Below are 22069 nucleotides of genomic sequence, written 5' to 3'. Positions count from 1 at the left end.
GCTAAAAAAAGCAAAGATTTCAATTGGCGAAGATCAGCCAGGCAATGGCATAGCTATTAGGAGCACGATTTTCAAATTCCAAATCTCCACACTGTGCACCAAACAGAAAATATGTGCGCTGAGGGATGAACAGGCACTAAAATGCCCACAAAGCAAATTGATGGCTCTAGTCCTGCGTGAGGTCAGCTGTGGCTCAGAGCCACATATGGATCGCTTGGGACGCACAAAACCAAAAAAAAAAAAAAAAAGGAAACCTCACTGCCATCCATGCGATCCCAACTCATAGTGACCCCCTTTTGAGTTTCCGAAGTGGTAAATCTTTATGGAAGCAAACTACTCAGTCTTCCTTCTGGAGAGTGACTGGTGGGTTTGAACCGCCAACCTTCTGGTTAGCAGTCAAATGCCTTAGGCACAGGCCACCAGAGCACAAGGTCCCTACAATATTTCGCGCCGGAGATTAGCACACAGAACTATGGCGGTATGAACTGTGAAAACAGAGAAGCGTTCCTTTATGCCCCACGGTCTGACAACCCACCAAAGACACAGTGCACTGATCCAGTCCAAGGCTAAGCCAGGGTCCACCCCGCCCCCACCAGCGCTTCTCATTCTCTTCACGGTCCAACCTAAGTGTCAGGACAACAGGGCACTGCCACAGAACCCACATTACGTCATAGACTCTTTTTCAGGTTCTAGAATCTTCCTCTATTCTGGATTTCTTTCCTCTCGGAAACATTACGCCCCTCGGGTGGTCACCCTAACGGTCTACTACAGAGGGATCAGCAGCTATGGAGCTCACCGGGGAGACCCAGCTAGCGGAACCGGAAATGCTTGTAGAAACTCAGGGAAAAACTACAACTCCCAGAGAACCCAGGGCACTATTGGTCCTCCATTAAGGTGCTCGATTGGTTAGCAAAGAAGAAGGACTGCCTCCTGCGAGGTCACGCAGGCCAATCACAGGGGAGGATTGGGTATATTTCAGAGGGGTTTGCAGCTTCCGGCGGTTTACCCGGCAGCTTCAGGACGGGACACTATGGGTGTCTGGGAGGCTCTTGGTGGGCGCTTCTCCAGTTCTCTGAACTCTGTTGGGCGTCGCTTTCTGGCGCTCGTGCCCGGGTAGGGCGAGGCTTTCTAAGGTTCGGGAGCGGTTAGTGGGGGCCGGCTGGCCGGGTGATTCCGTTTTTCTGAGGGCGGCCGGGGAAAGGAGCCGTTGGTTCGGATCTTAAAGAGGTTTGGGGCAGCCAGGGAGCGTAGGGGCGTGTGGAGAGCTCTAGGGCCGGATTGGCTCGTCTAAGGACTGTTCTCTCGCCTCCCAGCTTTGTCCCGAAGTCCCTACCCCGACTTGAAGACTACTACCCCCCTACCCTCCAGATGGCGTCCACGCTCTCTGCTACCGTGGCCCAGGTGAGGCGAGGTCCCTGCCCCCGTCCAACTTCTGGGGGCTTCTTTCTGGTTCCTGCTTCCTCGTCTTTGGGGAAGGCTAGGCATACCTATAGGAGCTCTGGTAGCATAGTGCCTAAGGCACTTGACTGCTAACCAGAAGGCTGGCGGTTCAAACCCAGCAGCCACTCCTCGGAAGGAGGGTTGGGCAATCTACTTCCGTAGTGATACTGCCTCGGAAACCCAAGGAGGGGTCGCTATGAGTCTGGGCCGACTCGACGGCACACAACAACAACAACAAGCATACCTATGGAAGCTGTCTCTGCTTCTAGACCAGGCACGCAGAAGTGGTTTATCTGAATCTCTCAGACGACCACATGGGATTAAGACCCTTTGGAGGAGTCAAAAAGTTTCTGGAACACTTCTCACAGTTGCAAGGTTTTGGGCTTCACCTGTTGAGTTAAAAAAGAAACAATAACAAAAAACCCCAGATAGGACCAGGTTTGCTGGTCAGATAGAGCCTGGTGGAACCACTGAGACTATGGCCCCTAGCTGCCCTTCAGGTCTGGAATTGAACCCACACCTGTGGCTTCCAGCCAAACGAAAGACAGGCATATGAGTTGAACATTTACCTGAGGTTGATACACTCCTTGGAGAGAACAATCATGGGAGAAAGAAGGGCTGCTTATGCACAGGGAGACAGCTCAGGGGGCAGGAGTGCATGGAGGGATGGACACAGGGGAGAGGTAACTATGGCCAGGAAGTGGGAGGGGAGCTGTTGCATTGTGGGAAACTGTGGTCAATGTCATGAGACAAAGTGTATGTGAGCTGCTGTATGGAAGATGAATTTGCTCTGTAAACCTTCACCCAAATCACAATTAAAAAAAAACAAAAACAAAACCCAGATATCCCAGGTGTTTCTTAAGCACATTGAACTTCTGTTGATTTGTAGGCTCAATGACATGCTAAGGGAGGCTTAGCAGTGAGTGTTGTGGGAAGAAAGAGGGAACGGCAAAGGGCAGGATGTTGAGGGAAGCCAGGAAGCCCTGTCCCTTTCTTGTTTTTCCTGGGTTGCTCAGTCTGAGGAGCCCTGGTGACACAGTGATTAAAGAGCTTGAGTGCACTGGGTTGAACCCACCAGCTGCACCTTGAGAGAAAGATGACAGTCTGCTTCGGTTAAGATTTACAGCCTTGGCAGCCCTATGGGGCAGTTCTACTCTGTTCTGTAGGGCTGTTAGGAGTCAGAATCCACGCGATGCCAGTAGGTTTGGTTTTCTTTGGGCTCAGTCTTTTCTTTCCCTTTAAGCATTCTTACCTCCTGTGTTAGATTGGGTCCTCTAGAGAAACACAAAAACCAGCAAAGTGTACATATATATATATATATATAGAGAGAGAGAGAGAGAGAGAGAGAGAGAGAGAAATTTATCTTTGGAAAATGGCTAACAAACGTATAGAAGCCGGCAAGTCCAAAGTCCCTGAAGGAAACGTCGGGCTGGCGACAGCCTTAGCTTTGGCAAGTGCAGGGGGCCGAGATGTTCAAGGCTGGCGGGCAGTACACTGGATGTTGACTCCAACGAAAGACGAATCCAAGATCTCCAGGCTGAGCGGTGGGCTGCTCACTCACGGAAGGTTGTAGTCAGCACACCAGGGTCCCAATTCCTCCAAGAATGTCTCTTTTCCCAGGATGTCCCTGGATATCCTGGAAGCAGGCCACACCCCTAGGGAAACTCCCCTTGGTTAGATTGGCCACTCAGAACACAGTCATCTTGATCCCATCATGGGAACAACCACACAGAACTGGGGTCCAGCCAAGTTGACACACAGCTCAAACTATCACACCTCCCAAGAAGTTGTTCTCTCAATTTTTCTCTCCCTTCTCTACCATTCAGAGATTATTCTCTCTTTTTTTTTTTAACCACTCCTTCACATTTTACATCCATTTTCATTCTCTTTTTGCCAGCATCCATCCCTTAGGACCCATTTGTACACCATCTCCAGTGCTCAGAAACTTTTTACCCCAAGCCCTTTTCTCCTTTACATCTGACATTTCTAGCTTTTCTCAGGCCTTCTATATGGAGTGGGGCCTGGCCCTCAGGCCACATGTACTAAGAGAGGCTGTCGTGTTGTTTCAGGGATCAGTGCTGTTTGAGGATCTGGCTGTGTATTTTTCTCAAGAGGAATGTGTGACTCTGTACCCAGCCGAGCCGTTGCTCAGCGGAGATGCCACAAAGGAGTATTGTGAGCCTGTGACCTCACTGGGTAAGGCAGTTATCTTTTCCTGCATTCTGGAACTTTGGTCAGCTCTAGGATTAGGATTTATACCTTATCTGCGGGTTGGTTTGGGGAAGTAGGGCCTATCCCTGTATAATTTAGATGTATGTAATAAGAACTTTCATGGGACAGCAAGTTTCAAAGTATGAGATGATTCTTGACAAAACAATTCTGTCTAGACGTAGTAGAGCCTGGCAGTCTTCCCGAATATTTGTTATGGTCCATTCACAATTTTATTTGGGAAACCTCATTAATATAGGTTACTGCCATTTGCTAAAAATTGGAAATTGATTTAATCTTTTTTTGGGGCGTAGTAAATAATACGGGAGCTCTGGTAGCATAGTGGCTAAGGCACTTGTCTGCTAACCAGGAGTGGAAGGTTGGGCAGTCCTACTTCTGTAGTGAAACTGCCCTGGAAACCCAAGGAGGGGTCGCTATGAGTCGGGTTCGGCTCGACGCACATAACAACAACGACACAGTAAATAATACTGTGTTTTTGGTGAAAGTTTACACAGCAAGTTAGGTTCTCATTTGACAGTTTCCACACAGATTGTTCAGTGACATTAGGTCCATTTTTCATAATGTGTCAACATCCTTTTTAATTGAGTTCTGGTTTTTCCATTTCTAGTGTTCTAGTTTGTCTGGTCCCTTCTCATTTTTCTTTTAGAGTAAATATTGACCTTTTTTTAAGTACAGCACTTTTCTTAGGGGTAATATATTTTGTGTGCCACTTTGCTAAAAGGTGATATTAGAATAGTTTTGGTTCAAGGTTTAAAGAGCATCTCAGAGCAATATTGATTGAATCTTAAGGTGGTATTATGCTTTTCTCACCTAAGAAAAACTATATGCAAAAGTATGCTAATGTGTGAGGATATTTTATCCCTAACTAGGGTGGAATATCTAAACTATCCTATAACTTCTATTTTAAATTCTCTATTTCTGTTTTAATTATGTTCATTTTTCTTTCTGCTTTCTTAAACATATTGTATTTTTATAATATGTGTTCTAATACCTTTTTACTAATTTTAATGTTCAGGGCACAGCAATTAACCAAAAAGGACAGTGGTTCAAACCCACCAGCCACTCTGTGGGAGAAAGATACGGCAGTCTGCTTCCATAACGATTTGCTGCCTTAGAAAACCCTATGGGCCAGTTCTACTCTGTTCTCTATATAGGGTCTCGGTGAGTCAGAATCAACTCCATGGTAAATTTTTTTTTTTTTTTGTTGTTGTTCTTTTATTTTTGTGTCATTTCTGGATCTGTTTCTATTGACTGATTTTTCTCTTAGTTTATGGGTTATATTTTTCTACTCAGCTGTCACTTGATATAGCTTAAAAGATTAAAAAATTCTTGAGTCCTAACTAGACTAACTGGAAGACTCTACCACTTGCAGACAGTATCTGCCAGGAAGATTTTCCTTAGTGTCTATCCTGTTGGAGTCTGACTGAGTTATAATTCTTCTCTGCGCCCTCTCCGTGCAGGGTCACTTAGAACGGGGTCCTTTGGGAGGACAGAAGAGCCTAGTGGCTCCTGAATTAGTATGTTATTAATATCTGGGTTGTAGGTTAGTTCACCCTTGGTTTCCTGGTACCCTGTGTAGCTGCCTTTGCTTGTTGTTTCCTCAGAACCACTGGAGGATGTGGACTATGGCTTTTTTTCTTTTTTTACCAACAGGAGAGGAAGGTGAGACTGAGATTAATCAGCAGTTAAGTCTGGAGTCTGTGGAACTTGAAGAACTTGCCCTAGAAAAGTACTCCATTGCTGTGCCCCTTATCTATTCTCCAGAAAAATCCTCTGAAGATGAAGTTGGAAGCCCTGAAGGGAAAACAGTGGGTGGAACTTCCACTTGCAAGAAGAGATTCATAAGCCTTTTAGTGACCATTGAAAACCATACCCCATTAGTCGAACTTTCTCAATGTCTAGGAGTCAGAAGACTTTCTGAAATTCTTGAATTTCCCTGGGAAGAAACCAAAGACGTACATAAGCCTCCTGAAGGCGACCAAAAAAGCTTCAGTGATGATTCATATCTCGTTTTGCAGCCAAAGATTCACTCAAAAGAAAAAAAGTTTAGATGTGGTGACTGTGGGAAAATCTTCAATCACAGAGCCAACTTGAGGACGCACAGGAGAATCCATACTGGTGAAAAGCCTTATAAATGTGCTGAGTGCGGCACCAGCTTCCGACAACACTTGCATCTGTCTCGGCACAGGAACGTCCACCTAAAAGAGAAACTCCATACCTGTGGGATATGTGGGAAAAGTTTTATGTGGCTCACAGGATTGAAACAGCACCAGAGAACCCACACTACGGAAGAAGCCTGTGATATGTATTTTAGTCAGAAAACAAATCTTGCTTCCCTTGAGGACACCCATGCATTGGCAACACACTACCAATGTAATGAGAGTGTGAAGAGCTTTGGGCAGTGCCCTCACCTTACCCTCCCCAGGGAGGGGGAAGAAGTGGAGGAAGAGGAGGCTGAACAATACAGAGATGATGGGGGAAACGTAGTCGTTCCTGAGATTTAAACCCTTGAAATGTCCCAAACGCGAGGCAGCCTTTCATCATCTCTGTAGCCTTATTTTCCATGAGAATGCTCATACAGAGGAAAAGCCTCTTAAACACAACACACATGCACAGCATTTTAATTTGGATTCAGAGCTGGTGTCAACCAGAAAAGCCATGCAGGAGAGGAAGCTTTTAAAGAGATGGGCTGGGTGTGGGAAATGCTTCAGGTTGGATATGCATGTCATTCATCATAACAAGCCCATATGGAAAATACTATGTCAATATAACCAGTTTTCATAACGTGTGCTTTTCAGTGTCTGTTCAGTGGGAAACCGTTGCCCTTGTGTGCTAAGACTTTACACTTGTGTATTGTGTGATTTTATTGTTAACACTACCTCAATTTAGCCAGGATTTTTTATATTTCATAATTCTTATTTCTGTTCTGTGACTGAAGAAAGCTAGTGAGTGAATGCAGAATTCTAATGCAGTCACAGTTCAGAGTCTCTTTTTATAATCCTAAGGAAGAACTTTTTTTATATTCAGTGTTCATTACAATGAAGCTTATTGTTGTTTTCCTTCTTTTACGTGTTTAAATTACAAAGGGGAACAATTATTTATTTTGCCAATTCTGCAGATATTGTACCTAAGAAAGTAAATAATTTTGTATATTTTTTTTCCTACAGCTGTGAATGTAATATCTGTTTTATATGTGCATTTCTGGAGAGTTTCATAAGCTTTTTTTCTTTTTTATTTCCTTGTAAAAATTTCCCAAATGGGTGAATTAGTGTCTTGATGGCTGTTAATGTCCGTGAAATTTACCATGTTGTGATTCGGGTGTTTGGGAGGTGTTTTGCCATTCTTGTGACAGCCCTTTTCTGGTGCTTGGATCAGGTGAAAGGTACTTAGAAGGGGAAGAAGGGCCTGCTTTGCCCTAAAATGACCCCCATAAGGTGGTTTGCCTCCAGATCTCTACTGAAGCATATTACGAGTTTTGCTTTGAATAATGGTAACCATTGTTGAGTGAAAGGTGCTCTGGTGATGCAGTGGTTACACACTCAGCTGCTAACCAAAAGGTCAGTGGTTTGAACCCACCAGCCACTTCATTGGAAAAAGATGTGGCAATCTGCTTCTGTAAAGATTAAACCTTGGAAACCCTATGGGGATGTTCTACTCTGTCCTCTAGGGGCGCTGTAACTCAGAATGGACTGCACCGCAGTGGGTGTGGTTTGGGCTTTGCTGCTGTGAAGATTGACAGCCTGGGAGACCCTGTGGGCAGTTCCATTCTGTCCTCTAGGGGCGCCGTGGGTCAGAATAGACTCCAGCAGCAGCTTTTTGTCATCCTTTGCCCCTAAGCCGTATAGGGAAATTGAGAATTTATGCGGTGAATCTATTCCATCCCTCAAAGCGGACATTCACATTTCCAGATGATGCTTTCTTTACAGTTCACCTCTCTGTTTTTTGAAATTCCCTTTCTCAAGATTTTGGGAGCTATGCAAAAACTCAGCAAGATGAGAAAAATGGCATTTCTGTAAAAACGCTTATCTTACACGTGGATGGAATCACAATGGCTCTTTGGTGTAACATTGTTAATGATTGGTGTGTAGAAAAAAATGGGAAAAAACCCAAAATCAGATACTGTGAAGTTGGAATATTTTCAGATGTTGCCTTTTTGTACACTTGCACCTAAGCACGTTGGCTGGGTGTAATTCAAGCTGCTCTGAGCCCAGGGAGTTGAAGGACGAGGCTGTGTCAGCCAGTGAGAGCCATGTTAATTTTATGATGATGGTTTTATCACTCTTCTATTTACAGTGCCATTTGATGGACACAGTTTCTACAAGATTGTTAATCATATATTTATTAACCTACTGAGTTAGGTGCTATTAACAGATGCTGGATAAAATTTAATACAAGGATGAAAAACTAAATGCAAGGATTGATTGCTTTAAACAAGTTGGTTAACTATAGTTTGCAGCTTGGACTTTAACACACTATTTAAAGTGAAAGCTTTGTGCCAAAGAAACTGATTCAGACAAATTTCTTGCTTTCTGTTGTTGAAACGGTGATGAAAGTGTGTATCCGATGAGTCCTTAATGTGATGCTGGAATGTCAGGGTCTGTGAAACAGTCATCATGATGAAACAGCATTATTCAAATAGAATTCAGATGTCATCAGATTACATCTTATAATTTTTATAATTAAGGAATTTAGTTGTTACTCTCAAAGGGGTTCCACTCAAGTTTTGTTTAGAGCTTTGTTTTTATAGGCAATAATCTGTTCATATCTCCCCTGATGTTGAAAATGACCAACTCAGGAATTCAGGAAGTCACAACTAAACATGACATTTCACATCAAATGCCATTTTGAGCTTTTGACTCCGGGGCTTCCATGCTGTGAAGGGACGATGTTCTGATGACTGCGGCATGCAATGTCACAGAATTGGAAACTGCAGAGTTTACGCAAAGTAATCTGCCAGCTTGCGTCATACCTGTACAAAGGGGAGGTGTAACAGGTCATAGTTCCTATGAATGAAGACTGTTCTGAATTGTTCATTAAACATGTTATCCCTGTGGGATTTCAGTAGCAAAGTATTTTTGCTTTGACTGTTTAGCAAGTCAACAGTGATTATCTTTGAAAGTGTGCACAGGCATCTTGTAGTTTGTAGACCAGGAGAACTGTTGGTCTGTTACCCAGATGACTGTCACCCCAGTTTCTGCCTGCTTCTCACTACAAATTGTAGTGACATCCCTCCTATTAAGAGTCAAGGGAGGAGGGTGATAAGATATAAGTAGACATTTTTGTAAACCTGAGACTATGCTGCACTTTCTAGCTGCTTTGGATACCTCAAAACCATGTTTGTTGAATTTGTACTTCTTTTGTTCAGTGTTTCAATTTTACTGGTTTGGGTACATTCTCAGCCTTGTGGGCCGTGATTATGTCTCCATAATGTGAAATTTTAGATTGATTGATTGATTGATCGATTGAATAAATAATGAATGAATGAATGAATGGTGAAGAGGTGAATTTTCCTTTTTTACATATCAGTGGTTTTAAGTATATTCAACAGGAACTTTTAAGATTGGCAGATTATGGTTTGGAGAAGAGGGTGAATGAATGGCGGGCCATTTAATGGAGTAGGAGCTCTAGTGGCGCAGTAGTAAGGCAGTTGGCTGTTAACTAAAAGATGGGCGGTTGGAAACCCCCAGCTGTTCTGGGAGGAAGATAAGGCTTCTCTAAAGTTTACAGATTTGGAAATCCTCTGGGGCAGTTCTACTCTGTCCTGTAAGATCGCTATGAGTGGGTGTAGACTTGAAGAGAGTGTTTTTTTTTTCTAGTTTTGTGATTTGGGTGAAAGTTGACAGAGCAGATTCATTTTCCATACAGCAGTTCATACACATTTTGTTTCATGACATTTACTGCAGTCCCCACAATGCAACAGCTCTTTTCCAGCTTCCTCCCTGTAGTATGCTCTCCACCCCGAGCTATCTCCGTGTTTGTTTTTTAAGGTCACTTGTTCCCTGGGGATTAGGAAAAAAAATCGGGCGTTACTCTAGGAGGACAACACCAGACATCGATGTCCCTCCCTGTCTTTGCCCCACAGCCGCTGCACGGAGCATCAGCTGCCGCGCGTGGCTCGCTGCTGGCAGCTGGGAGTGGGGAGGCAGGGGCTCCCAGGCAGCTTTGCGCAGCCTCAGACAGCCCTTGAGCCCACACCTTCGCCATTTTGCAGGGCCCGCGGGCGGAAATACCAACGAGGTGAGGCCTTAGAGAGGCCCGCTCAGCTGGAAACCGGAAGTCGCGAGCTCATTTCCGGCTTCTTCGGAAGGTGTTGGTTGTGCTTTGGGACGGCGGGCTATGGGGCCGTCCGTTTCCCGAGGGACGGTTCGGCGCGGCTCACGCCTCCTATCGCTGTGCGGTCTCCGCAGAAACTGGTGGGGATGGTGGGGGCAGGACCGTGTGCCGGTGGCTAAGAGTCTTTAGGACTTGCCCTGCGCACTTAGCGGAAGGGTATCTTGCGTGCGACGGCGTGGGACCAGCCCTGATATGGGTCTGGAGGTTCCAGGCTCTGGCCACCACCCTGCGAGTATGTCTCCAGTAGACACGGATGCTTTATGCGTCTCACTGCGCCCTGGGTGGAGTAAGTTCTCCAGACCCAAGACCAGTGCTTTCAATGTGCTCTGCAGCCGAATTCTCGCTTGTTCTGGTTTTTCAGATTGAATCCTGGGCTCAGTTAATTGCATGCTTTCCCGCTCCAGGTCCCTCCATTCATCTGGAGATCCACCTAAACCTGACCTCACGCTTTTAACCCTTAATTGGATTTCTTCCACTATGTGGCGCCACATCCCCGTAAGTGCTATAAACAGACGTTTTTGACGTCCAAAATCTTAAGCTTTACCTCCTGACTCTACTTCACCATCTTCAACTGCAGTGCCCTTTTTCTCTGGCTCTTGCTCTCTCCTGCAGCCACACTTGACACTCTTTTAAGTTTTATCAAATAAATCAATAATGTGACAGACACGTGTCCTGGTTTAGGCATTGTTTCCTTCCATAGAATCCACCTCTGGCAAGGACAAAACAAACTCACAGCTTCAAAGAGCTGAGTCCGTGGGAGAGTATTTGTCGGGGTTTGGGGACAGGCTATGGACAGCATGTACAATCAAAATGAAACAGGAGCAGACCCAAGACTGACTTTCGCGGGTGCCTCTAGTTCATCTCTGTGACTTACCCTAGGGTGAAAAGTTGCTTTGGAATAGAATCCTATCCATCCCCTCCCCTACTCCAGTCTCAGGAAATGCAAGTCAAAACAGCAATGAGATACCACTATCAAAAGATGGCAAAATAGTAAGTGTTGGTAAGGATGTGGAGAAATCGGAACCCCTCATGTCCTGCGGGTAGAAATATAAAATGGTGCAACCATTTTGGAAAAGTCTGGTAGTGTCTCAAAAAGCTGACCAAGCATTTCCATCTCTAGATAAAACCCCAAGGGAAATATGTCTGCACAAAAATGTACACCAAAGTTTACAGAAGCATCATTTATAATAGCCAAAAATATGGAAACTACCCAAAATGCCCATTAGCTGATGAATGGATAAACAAAATGTTGTATATCCATACAAGAGGATGTTACTTGGCAATACAAAGAATAAAGTATATACAGGCTACAACGTGAATAGACTTTGAAAACATTATATTGAGTGAAAAAAGAGAGGTGTTGAGATAGGTATAGAAAGTGACTGCTCAGGATCATGGGGTTTCTTTTTGGGTTGTAGAAAATGTTCTAAACGTAGATTGTTATGGTTACACAACTCTATGGATATACTGCCACCACTAAACTGTGCATTTTAAATAGATGAGTTTTATATACGAAATACACCTCAATAAAACAGCATTTTTGTTTTAGAAACAATGGGGAAGTTTTTCAACACTGTCTACAGAATGGAATTGGGGAGTTATTGTTAATTTTGTTGGTCACAATAATGGTGTGAAGGGATAGATTTACAAAGTCCTTATCCATTACAGATTGAAAATGCTCTTCAGAGAAATCTGTGCAGTGCACATTCTCCACCTACCTGATGTATCCTATCTCCGCCTCATCAACCCAAAGGCACCCCAGGGGCCAAATAATCTAAGCAGTAATCATCCCACCCCCACAAGGGTAAGTACTGGGAAGGTCCAGAAAAGATCACAGAATACCCATTGGTGAGGACTGCACACGAAGGAGAAAGAGTTCTTATATTGGGGTGCTGCGTGTGGTAGTCAACTGCAAACCAGGTCAGCAATCCGTGCTGAGGCTCTTCAGTGGAACCCCATGTGGGCAAGGGGAATGGGGGGACCCATGTATCTGAAGAACTGAGTGTAGACCTGCAAATGTGGCTGACTGTCCTTGGGCCTAGTTCCTTACTGACCCAATCACCAGGAGTTGAGTGTTCTATCTGCCAAAATTAACCCTGTGTCGGGGGAGGGGACACAGTTTCACACACTTGAAAACCTTTTGGAAACAAATGATGTTTGGAGTGGTGATTTTTCCACATTTATTCCGGGGCCACAGCTGAAGACCTACCCAAGTACACTAAGATTCAACAAGCACACTGATTTGTAATCAGGACACTCAAAAAGAGTCTTTATTCTCAAGAATTCAAAACACACTGTGGAATCAAAACTCTTACTTTCAGGAAGTTCCTGTCTCCAACTCGTTTTAATAAGAAAAATGGGAATTTACATTCTTTACTTTTGGGAAGAGATCTTCTTTAGACAGACATGAATTTTCTAACATAGTACTTAGGAAGAGGACCTTGGGTTAGGCCCTAAAGGGCCACCAAAAACTATGAGGAAGGCCACTGGGCTTTCAGGAAAGCTCTGCCCAAAAGGCAGAGGTTTTGGGCTACTGCATCCAACAAGCCCTTTTAATTCAGGCAGAAATGGGCATGGTGGGGAAATCAGTGTACTCGATTACTGAACACCTTCTCTTGGCTGGGCATGGGGTAAATTACTAAAGCTATAATGATGGAAAAACAAAGTCCCTATCCTTAACAGCCGTTTAGAGTGTATGGTAGGGTTCTCACCTCTCAAGACCATTTCTCTGTCTCTTGACTAGGGTTGCTGTGTGGACCTTCTCTAAATCAAAGATGCTTCGATATAAAAAGGATCATATATGTACACACACACACACACACACACAGTGCTGTCAGCTCCGACTCATAGCTACACCTCCTTGGGCTTACGAGGTGGTATCTCTACATCTTTACAGAAGTAGATTGCCCAACCTTCCTTCCAAGGAGTGGCTGGTGAATTTGAACCACCAGCCTTCTGGTTAGTGGGCAAATGCCTTAGGCACTATGCCACCAGAGTTCCCATCTATCTATCTATGTATATGTGAATATATATATGTGTGTATGTTGTTGTTGTTGTTGTGATGTGTCATCCAGTCAGACCCAACTCATAGTGACTCCTCCTTGGGTTTCCAAGGCAGTATATATATGCATATATATACACAGGCACATTAAAAAAACTTTTTTTTTTTTTGGTAAATGTTCCTTTTAGTTATTTGGATACACAAACGTAACACCCTCTCAATTAATGCAATCCTTTGTTATGAGGGGCCAGGAATTACAGATGGAATATCAGGGGATTTAAATTCCAATTAACTTTTACCTTGAAATGCTGGTGGATCACTCATCTTTATTAAGGAAGTATGAGCATGATACAGATTGTCTGGTGTGACAGTAAATACATGACTATATGTGGAATTTATCTTTTAACCTGTTTTATAGGATAAAGCAATAGGGAGAACATTTCATAATAAGGAGGCAGGATCATCTTTTCTGTCCTTCAGTATTTACTCCCTGTCCTCCAACAGTGACTGCAGTTCTCCTTGACCCAACACCCAGACCCACCATCTCTTCACCCATGACATAAATGGGCAAGTCCCTGGTCAGCCTCTTCTGGAACTCCACAGACCAACCAAATATCCACCATCACTTCCTCAGGGACCTCTTCCTTTTCTTGTAAGTCACATAGTCTTTGTGATTTACATGCAAATAACAGGAAGGAGAAGTATAAATACTTCTTTATGAATGTAAAGAATAAAGCTTTCCTCTTATACTCCATGATGGAGTCTTTGATGCTTGTGAAGGTTTGATTTCTGGCGAAAGCTTTTCCCACACAGATCACAATGGAATGGCTTCTCTCCTGTGTGGATCCTCTGATGTAGCTGTAGTGTTGACTGCCGCCCAAAGCGGTTTCCACACACTTCACACGTGTAGGGTCTCTCCCCTGTGTGGACTCGCTTGTGTCTTTCCAACTCTGAGTTAAATGAGAAGCTTTTCCCACAGTGATCACATTTGAAAGATTTCTTCCGGTGCCCAAGATGTTCTAAATGATTGCTCTTCTTAACTTCTCTCAGCAGATGGCTTTTTAGGGGGTTGCTAACGTATTCCAGTTGCCTGCAATGTCTCTGGTGGTGAGTGAATGGCTTTTGAGCATTTGAAGGGCTGACCTGTCTTGGTGACAACCGGGGTTCACTTATATTCACCACTCTAGATTCAGGACTCTGTAGACAATTCCCTTTGGATCTCTCAGCTGAGACTGCACAAGGCTTTGCTCCTTTAATCCCTTCCTGTTGTGGATTTTCCTTGTTGTCACTTCTCATTCTGGTGGCCTCTATAATTAGAAAGAGTATGTTCTATTTTCTGGGCTTTGAAGGAAGAACCTCAACAGAAAATTTATGAAATACATTGCAAGGTTTCACAAAATGTGGTCCTTTACTGGGATACTTGTTAAACAAGCAGGTTCCCCACCTCTCCCCCAGAATCTCTTGGAGTGGGGCCTGGAAATCTACACAGGAAGCAAGGTCCTAGGGTGTAAAGTTACAAACCAAGTTTCCCAACTCTTCCTTTTCTCTTACCTTTAAGGATAAGTTTAGGAAAGGAGTAACATGGAAAAGAAAAAAACATCAGAACTGAGTAGCAATTAATGAATGAAAGAGGAGTTGAAATTTAAAAATTGGAAATTTCCTGCCTGAGCTATTTCAGTAAATATTCATCACACACACAGACACTTACTGACAACTGTCTTTTGTCCAGAGTAGTGATTAGTGTTCTTGTTCATTACAAAGTTGACAATAACGTGTGTTTGGAGACCAGAACATGGGCTAGACATATATCCTAATTATAGAAATTCCCCAGCTTTTGACTTCCAGGATTGAGGGTCAGCACCTGGAGTAGCACCGTCCAGAAGGGCTTCCTGCAGTGTAGAGAATGTGTGTGTGTGCGTGTGTGTGTGTGCTGTTCAATACAGCAGCTGTTAGCCATATGTGATTATACCAAAACCAAACCAAACTCACCGCTGTCAAGTTAGATCCAACTCATAGCGACCCCTCCTTGGGTTTCCAAGGAGGTATCACTATGGAAGTAGATTGCCCGATCTTCCTTCCAAGGAATGGCTGGTGGATTTGAACTGCCAGCCTTCTGGTTAGTAGTCAAATGCCTTAGGCACTATACTACCAGAGCTCCTAAATGTGATTATGGTGTATATAAAATATGGCTAGTGTAAGTGAAGATCTAAATTTTAAATTTTATTTGATTTTAATTAACTTAAATTTAAACAGCCAACCCATACATTCATGGTCAATGAATTTTTGACAAGGGTGCCAAGAAGATTCAATAGGCACAACTGAATAGTCACATGCAAAAGAATTACTTTCTACCCCTACCTCCCACCATATAAAAAAGAATGAACTCAAAATGGAATAAAGACCTAATTGTAAGAGTTGGTGTTACTCTTAGTTGCTGTCAGGTTGGTTCTGACTCATGGAAACATCACATTTATCAGAGCAGAGCTGTTCCATGGGTTTTCAAGGCTGTGACCTTTCAAAAGTACATCCCCAGGCCTGTCCTCCAAGGTGCCGCTAGGTAGGTTCAAACTGCTAACCTTGTGACTAGCAGTCAAGCCCTAAACCGTGCCAAATGTAATAGCTAAAACTATGAAACTTTGAAAAGAAATCTTAAGTGTAAATCTTCCTGACACTGGATTAGGCAATTAAAAATCTATATGATACTAAGACCACAAGCAATTAAAGAAAACAATAGATAAACTGGACTCCATCAAAATTAAAACTACTGTGTATCCAAGGACATTACTGACAAAGTAAAAAGAGAGCCTTCAGAATGGGAGAAAATATTTGAAAATTATGTATCCGATAAGGGTCTAGTAGGCATAATATATAAAAAATCTCTTAAACTCAACAACAAAAGCGCAAGCAACTCAATTTGAAAATGGGCAAAGGACTTTAGTAGACATTTCTCCAAAATAGATATACAAATGGCCAATAAGCACGTGAAAAGGATTCAGCATCATTAGTCATTAAAACCAAAACCACTGCCACCAAGTCAATTCCCACTCATCCTCATAGCAACCCTATAGGTCAGAGCAGAACTGCCTCATAGAGTCTCCAAGGCTGTAAATTTTAAGGAAGCAGATTGACTCATCTTTTTCTCAAGGAGTGGCTGGTGGGTTCAAACCACTGACCATTTGGTTAGCAGCCCAATACTTTAACCACAGTGCCACCAGAGCTCTTCATTAGTCATTGCTGTTGTTAAAAACCACAATTAGATACAACTTCACATTCACTAAAATGGCTCTAATAAAAATGATGGACAATAACAAGTGAGGTGGAGAAACTGGAGTCCTCATACATTGCTGATAAAATGGTATGGCCACTTTGAAAACAGCCTGGCAGTTGCTCTAATAGTTAAATGCAGAGTCACCATATGAGCCGGCAGCCACAATCCTAGGTATCCACCCAGAAGAACTGAAAGCAGGAATATAAACAGGAACCTGCACACCAGCGTTCACTGTGGTACCTTTATGACAGCCAGGAGGTGGAAACAACCAAAGTGTCCGTCAACAGATGAATGGGTAAATAAAACGTGACGTATACACACACGGGAGTATCACTCAGCTTTAAAAAGAAACGAAGTCCTGATGCATGCCAGAATGTGGGAGAAACCTTGAAAATACCATGCTGAGCAAAACAAGTCAGTTACACAGGGACAAATGTATGATCTCACTACTATGAAAAAAGCCATGTAGAAACCAAAGATTATTAGCAGTTACCAGAGGTGTGTGGGTGGGAGAAAGAAGGAGTGTTTGCTTAGGAGTCCCCGAGGTTATGTTAATGATGGTGAAATAATTTGGGAAAGGATAATGAGAATGGTTGTGCAACTTGAAGGATGTAATCAGTGTTGTGGAGTTGTATATGCAGAAATGGTCGAGATGGTGTACATTTTGTTATGTACATTTTCACAGCAATTAAAACAACCTACACACAAATGTTTGTAGTAGCATTATTCATAATAGCCCCAACCTGGAGACAAGCCAAGTGTCCGCCAACTGGTGAATGGATAAACAAAATATGGTACATTCATATGGTGGGATGACAGAAGGGGCTGAAGCACTAATTCAGACTACAGAACCAGTAAATACTGAAAATATTATGCTAAGTAAAAGAAGCCAGCCATGAGGGATCATGCATTATATGACCCACTTCCTGAAATGTTCACAATAGACACATCCATGGAAAGTAACTGGAGGTTGCCAGGGGCTTTGGGAAGGGAAGAATGGAGAGTGCGTGCCAACGGAGTCTCTTTACCAAACCAAACTCACTGCCAACAAGTCAATTCCAACTCACAGCAACCCCCTTTGGGTTTCCAAAACAGTAAATCTTTACAGAAGTAGATTGTCCAGTCTTCCGCAGACTGGCTGGTGGGTTTGAACCACCAACCTTCTAGTTACAGTCAAATGCCTTTGGCACTGTGGTGGTTAAGTTTGTGTATCAACTTGGCTGGGTATGGTTGAGTGGCTGGGCAGCTGGATGTAGTATCCCCATGATGAGCCTGTAATCAGCTCCATGGTGGAATCTACTGTGAGCAACTGAGTAGCTGCCTTAGGGATGTGGTCTGCTTCCTGTGTATAAGGAGAAGTCTTGGTGGGGAACGGTCTCTAGCTTATGGCACGCTTGGACCCTGCTTGTAGCTGAGTCGTTGTTCAGCAGCCTGCCATGCTCTGTCAACCTTGGGTTGAATTAATGGCCTGATGTGTGGTTTGGTAACATCGAGACTGTGTCTTTTTATTTGTCAACCTTGGGTTTGTCAGCCTCAGCAGCCAGCGGCTGTGTGAGTGAAGAAAAACCTCTAGCTTCAGTGGGCTGGGAGCAGGAGGCAGAGCTGAAGCCCAAGGTCGAGGCGCTTTCACCCAGCCCCTAGAGCCTGGCACTGGGGCTGGCACTTTGAACTCAGACTTAAAGCCTCCAAACTGTAAGAGAATAAACTCCTGTTTGTTCAAGCCATCCCATTGGTGGTATATTCTTGTTGGAGCAGCACTAAGTAACCAAAACAGGCACTATGCCACCAGAGCTCCTTACAAGTCCTGTAGGGGGTGATAAAAACATTCTGGAATTAGACAGCAGTGATGGTTGCACAACTTTGTGAATATACAGAAACTTAATAAATTATGTACTTTCAAAGGGCAAATTGTATAGGATGTGAATTACATCTCAATACAAAAAATTTAAACTGCCTCAAGTGACTAGTGGGACTGGCTTGCACACTGCACAATGTTCTCCAAGCTCGACTCCGGTGTTCTCCAAGAGCACCTTCTGCCCCTGCATACAGGTCTGGGACATCTCAGGGATGAGGAATAAGGTAATCCACCCTCTTGGGGATCAACCGAAAGGTCATGGACCTGGACATGGACACACGCCCAGCTGCTTCTGCTGACGCAGGAGTGTGGATGGTATGCTTTCTTCAGGACCATGAAGGCCACAGTTGATGGGACAAGGACCTCACCTAGAATCCTAATGGTTTTTTAACTGATGCCCCAGGCCTTGTCCTTTTTCTGAATTCGAAGAATAATCAAACCAATTTGGGGGACATCAAGGTTAACTGGCACAACACAATCCACAAAGAAAACGTTCTACACCCTACTTTGGTGGTGAGCAGTGGCTGGGGTCTTAAAAAGCTTATGAGCTGTCATCTAAGGGACAACTATTAGTCTCTTCCTGCTGAGAGCAAAAAAAGAGTGAAGAGAATCAAAGATGCAGGGAAACAATGTGTCCAGAGAACTAAGGACCACAGGAAGCTCAGCTGCCATGACTCTAGCTCAGCAGCATTAGATGGTGCCCAGCTACCACTACCAACTGCTCTGAAAGTGACTACATTAGAAGGCACAAAGTGGGAGAAAAATATAGAACAGAACTCAAAATCACAAAACAGACCAAGCTTAGGGGTTGGCTAAAGAGTGGGGGAATTCCCAAAACTATGACACCACCCCCCTAGGTAGCCATAAGGCCTGGAACTGAACTCACCCCCACGGCTCCATTTTCAGCCAAACAACAGACAAGTCTGTAAGGTGAACCATAACACCAGGGAAGTATGCACTCCTTAGAACAATCAACCTTCAAGGCCAAAAGGGCAGCATTTGCCCAAGGACAAAGTTCAGGAGGCAGGAAAGGTTAGGAAAGGAGGAGGCCTGTAAACGGGAAGCAGGGAGGCAGTGGGCTGAGTGATGCTGCGCTGTGAGGGTTACAGTCAATGACATGAAACAAAATGTGTCTGAGCTTCTGAATGGAGACTGATTTGTTCTGTAAACCTTCACCCATGTCACAATAAACAGACTGGAAAAAACAAGAAAAATCAAAATGTTTCACTGATCACGGTATGTTATAAGGAAACAAGGCTCTGTTCTTCTTATAAACCTCGTTTCCACTTTACTGACCAAAACCAAAAAAGACCAAACTCACTGCTGTTGAGCTGGATCTGACTCGTAGCGACCTCTCCTTGGGTTTCCGAGGCAGTATCACTACACAAGTAGATTGCCCAACCATCCTTCTGAGGAGTGGCTGCTAGGTTTGAACTGCCAGCCTTCTGTTTAGCAGTCAGATGCTTTAGGCACTACGCCACCCTTCCACCCAATCAACCAAAAAACCAAACTCACTGCCGTCAAGTTGGATCTGACTCATAGTGACCCCTCTTTGGTTTTCCAAGGCCGTATCACTACATAAGTAGATTTCCCAACCTTCCTTCCAAGGAGTAGCTGGTGGGTTTGAACTGCCAGCCTTCTGGTTAGCAGTCAAGTGCCTTAGGCACTAGGCTGTTTAAACTGATGAAACTTAGCCACGGCTTGGAGAGAAGTTCATCAGAAGTCATAGTGTTCTTGTTTGGATCTCTCTTCACTACAGAAAGCTTTGAAAGGAACAGAAGAGTAGACTAACCCTCTTGTGCACCTGACTGTCAAAATATCGGTTAATAGAAAATGATGGACACATACTTCTTACTTATAGTCTCACCACCATTCTAATTGGTGAGATTTTTTTGAAAATAAAGATCCATGATTACACACAACATTAAAACACATCCACACCCCGGACCATGTCTTTCAAGACCATGCGATGGTTTTACGGATCTGAAGGGTGCTGATGAGGAGGGGACAGGTGCAGAACGTTTACCTGTCCCGGCCAATTTGAGGCTTGAGTCCTGGAAGAGCTGGGATTTCTCCTCGTGGTGGCTCAACTGGTCCTGAGGTCCTGCCTCGGAAGACTCGTCCAGAAAGTCTGGCAGTTCCTGTTCCCCAAGCTGAACTCCGGTTTTCTCCAAGAGCACCTTCTGCCCCTGCATGCAGACAGCCACCTAGGAACAAACCCATGATGTCCGTGAACACTCTGGCCAAGGACTGACTGACGGCAGCTCTACCTCTCCCTGCGGCTCAATGACCCTGTTACCTCAGGAATTCCCAATGCCAGCCCGGAGGTCAACTTTCACAGAGCCACTGAAACCTTCCAAAGCAGCAAAATGAAGGACATGCAGAATGACAAGACTGTGGCTGCTACAAGTCAGCAAAATACAGTGTTTCCTGAGTGGCTGCCCCTAAAACTTGGGCCTTTCTGTGTGGAGTTACAGGCATCAGAGGAAAGCTAGAACCAAAGGATCAGGGCCGCTTATGACACTGGCACATTGGACTGTAGGAATGGAGACCAGTCTCAGGAGGGGCCATTACAAACCATTTATCTAATAAACTGTTCTGCCAAAGGCTGTCCTGACAAGGAGACCCCCAGAAGTGGCAGGACTTAAAGAAGACTGCCCCACCCCGATTGCCTAACACTCCCATTTTCCAAAGCACATGGCTGTTTACTTCCTGCCTAGGCCCTGACTTGGGTCTGACTCGGGGTGCGAGTGAGATGGGATAGTGACGCTGGCCAGTTAAGCTGCATCTTCCTGCTCCAAAGGCTAAGAACTCTGACTCTGGGAAAACTTCAAGAGGAAGTGGGGACAGAGCTGGCGGTGGAGATTCAACAACTTCAAAACTTCTTCTGGAGACATGAGGCCCTTCAAGGCACCACAAGAACCTTGATGACGCTTCCTCACTGCAATGCCAGCAACTTCTTTTGCTGAAAAGTTGCTGACACAACTTGGTGGGGATTCCTAGACAGAGACGGAGTAACTTCAGAAGCCATTCAGTCCATTGCTAGACTGCGTGTCACCGAGAGTAAGGGGGAAAGCCGGGACCAAACACCATGCAGATGAACGAGAGGCGCCAGGGCCTCAGGAGAGGGGACCTTCCTTACCCACTGCTTTGGTCTCTTGGAGGCTCTGTGAAACTCCTCCACCAGGTCTACCATCTCCTTGCTGTTTGCCGGACACCTCTTCCTCACCCAGACCCGGATCTCCGGGGGCAGCATATTCAGGAACTGCTCCAGCACCAGGAGCTCCAGCATGTGTTCCTTGGAGTGCAGCTCAGGCTGCAGCCATTCCCGGCACAGCTGTCCGAGGCGGCAGAGCGCCTCCTTGGGGCCAGATACCTCTTGGTAACAGAGCTGTCGGAAGCGCTGGCGGGACAGCTCAGGATCGGGGCAGTGATTGGGCAGCGCGGGCTCCCGTCTCTCTTCCAGCTTCGCTATTATGTGTCTCTCTTGTTTAGGGGAATCTGGAGACGGGGGCTGCAAGCTCAACGTTATCTCCATCTTCGCCGCCATTTGGGGTGTCAAAGAGTAAAAGGGGAGCCTCTGTTAAAATCAAAACAAAAAGGTTAACGGATAGGACGACTGCAGTTGGGCAACCATTTGTAAAATTACAAATCGCTCTGAAGTACAGAAAATGAGAAGGGCTTTTATATAGAAGTTGAGGGAAAAGGTAAAACTATTAGTCATGCATCAGTAACTATAAATCACACTTCAGTTACTCTATAGACATCCCCTCCTGGAAATAGCCTGTGTAAACACTTTGCAAAAATGGCTTGACTTATCTTTCAAGGATAAGGGCAGCTTGTAAAAAAACATGCTTTTGGGGAAGAGCTGCAGTTTGGCCTCCCCTTCTCTTCATCTCCCTGGAGTTAGTGCAGATTAACCCATTACTAAGGAGCTCCGGTA

The 22069-nt window shown here is 44.5% G+C and overlaps 2 protein-coding genes across 2 annotated transcripts; one reads left to right on the top strand and one right to left on the bottom strand.

Annotated features, from left to right (window-relative positions):
- Positions 1 to 1030: 1030 nt before the first annotated feature.
- On the top strand, positions 1031 to 9918 carry ZNF597 (zinc finger protein 597). The gene is given in 6 exon segments (XM_042780794.1): positions 1031 to 1113; positions 1314 to 1401; positions 3510 to 3636; positions 5323 to 6154; positions 6156 to 6193; positions 9881 to 9918. Coding segments are annotated over 6 exon segments (1206 nt in total).
- ZNF174 (zinc finger protein 174) lies at positions 9915 to 21676 on the bottom strand. The gene is made up of 3 exons (XM_042780793.1): positions 21269 to 21676; positions 20106 to 20333; positions 9915 to 10079 (listed from the first exon to the last, which is right to left on the bottom strand). The coding sequence occupies exons 1-3, from the start codon at positions 21674 to 21676 to the stop codon at positions 9915 to 9917; spliced, it is 801 nt and encodes a 266-aa protein (XP_042636727.1).
- Between the last annotated feature and the right edge of the window lie 393 nt (positions 21677 to 22069).

Source organism: Orycteropus afer, unplaced genomic scaffold (assembly GCF_000298275.1).
Source record: "Orycteropus afer afer isolate SDZICR_OR568_19922 unplaced genomic scaffold, OryAfe1.0 scaffold00061, whole genome shotgun sequence".
NCBI classification, from domain to species: domain Eukaryota; kingdom Metazoa; phylum Chordata; class Mammalia; order Tubulidentata; family Orycteropodidae; genus Orycteropus; species Orycteropus afer.
This window is presented reverse-complemented; position numbering and strand designations above follow the sequence as displayed.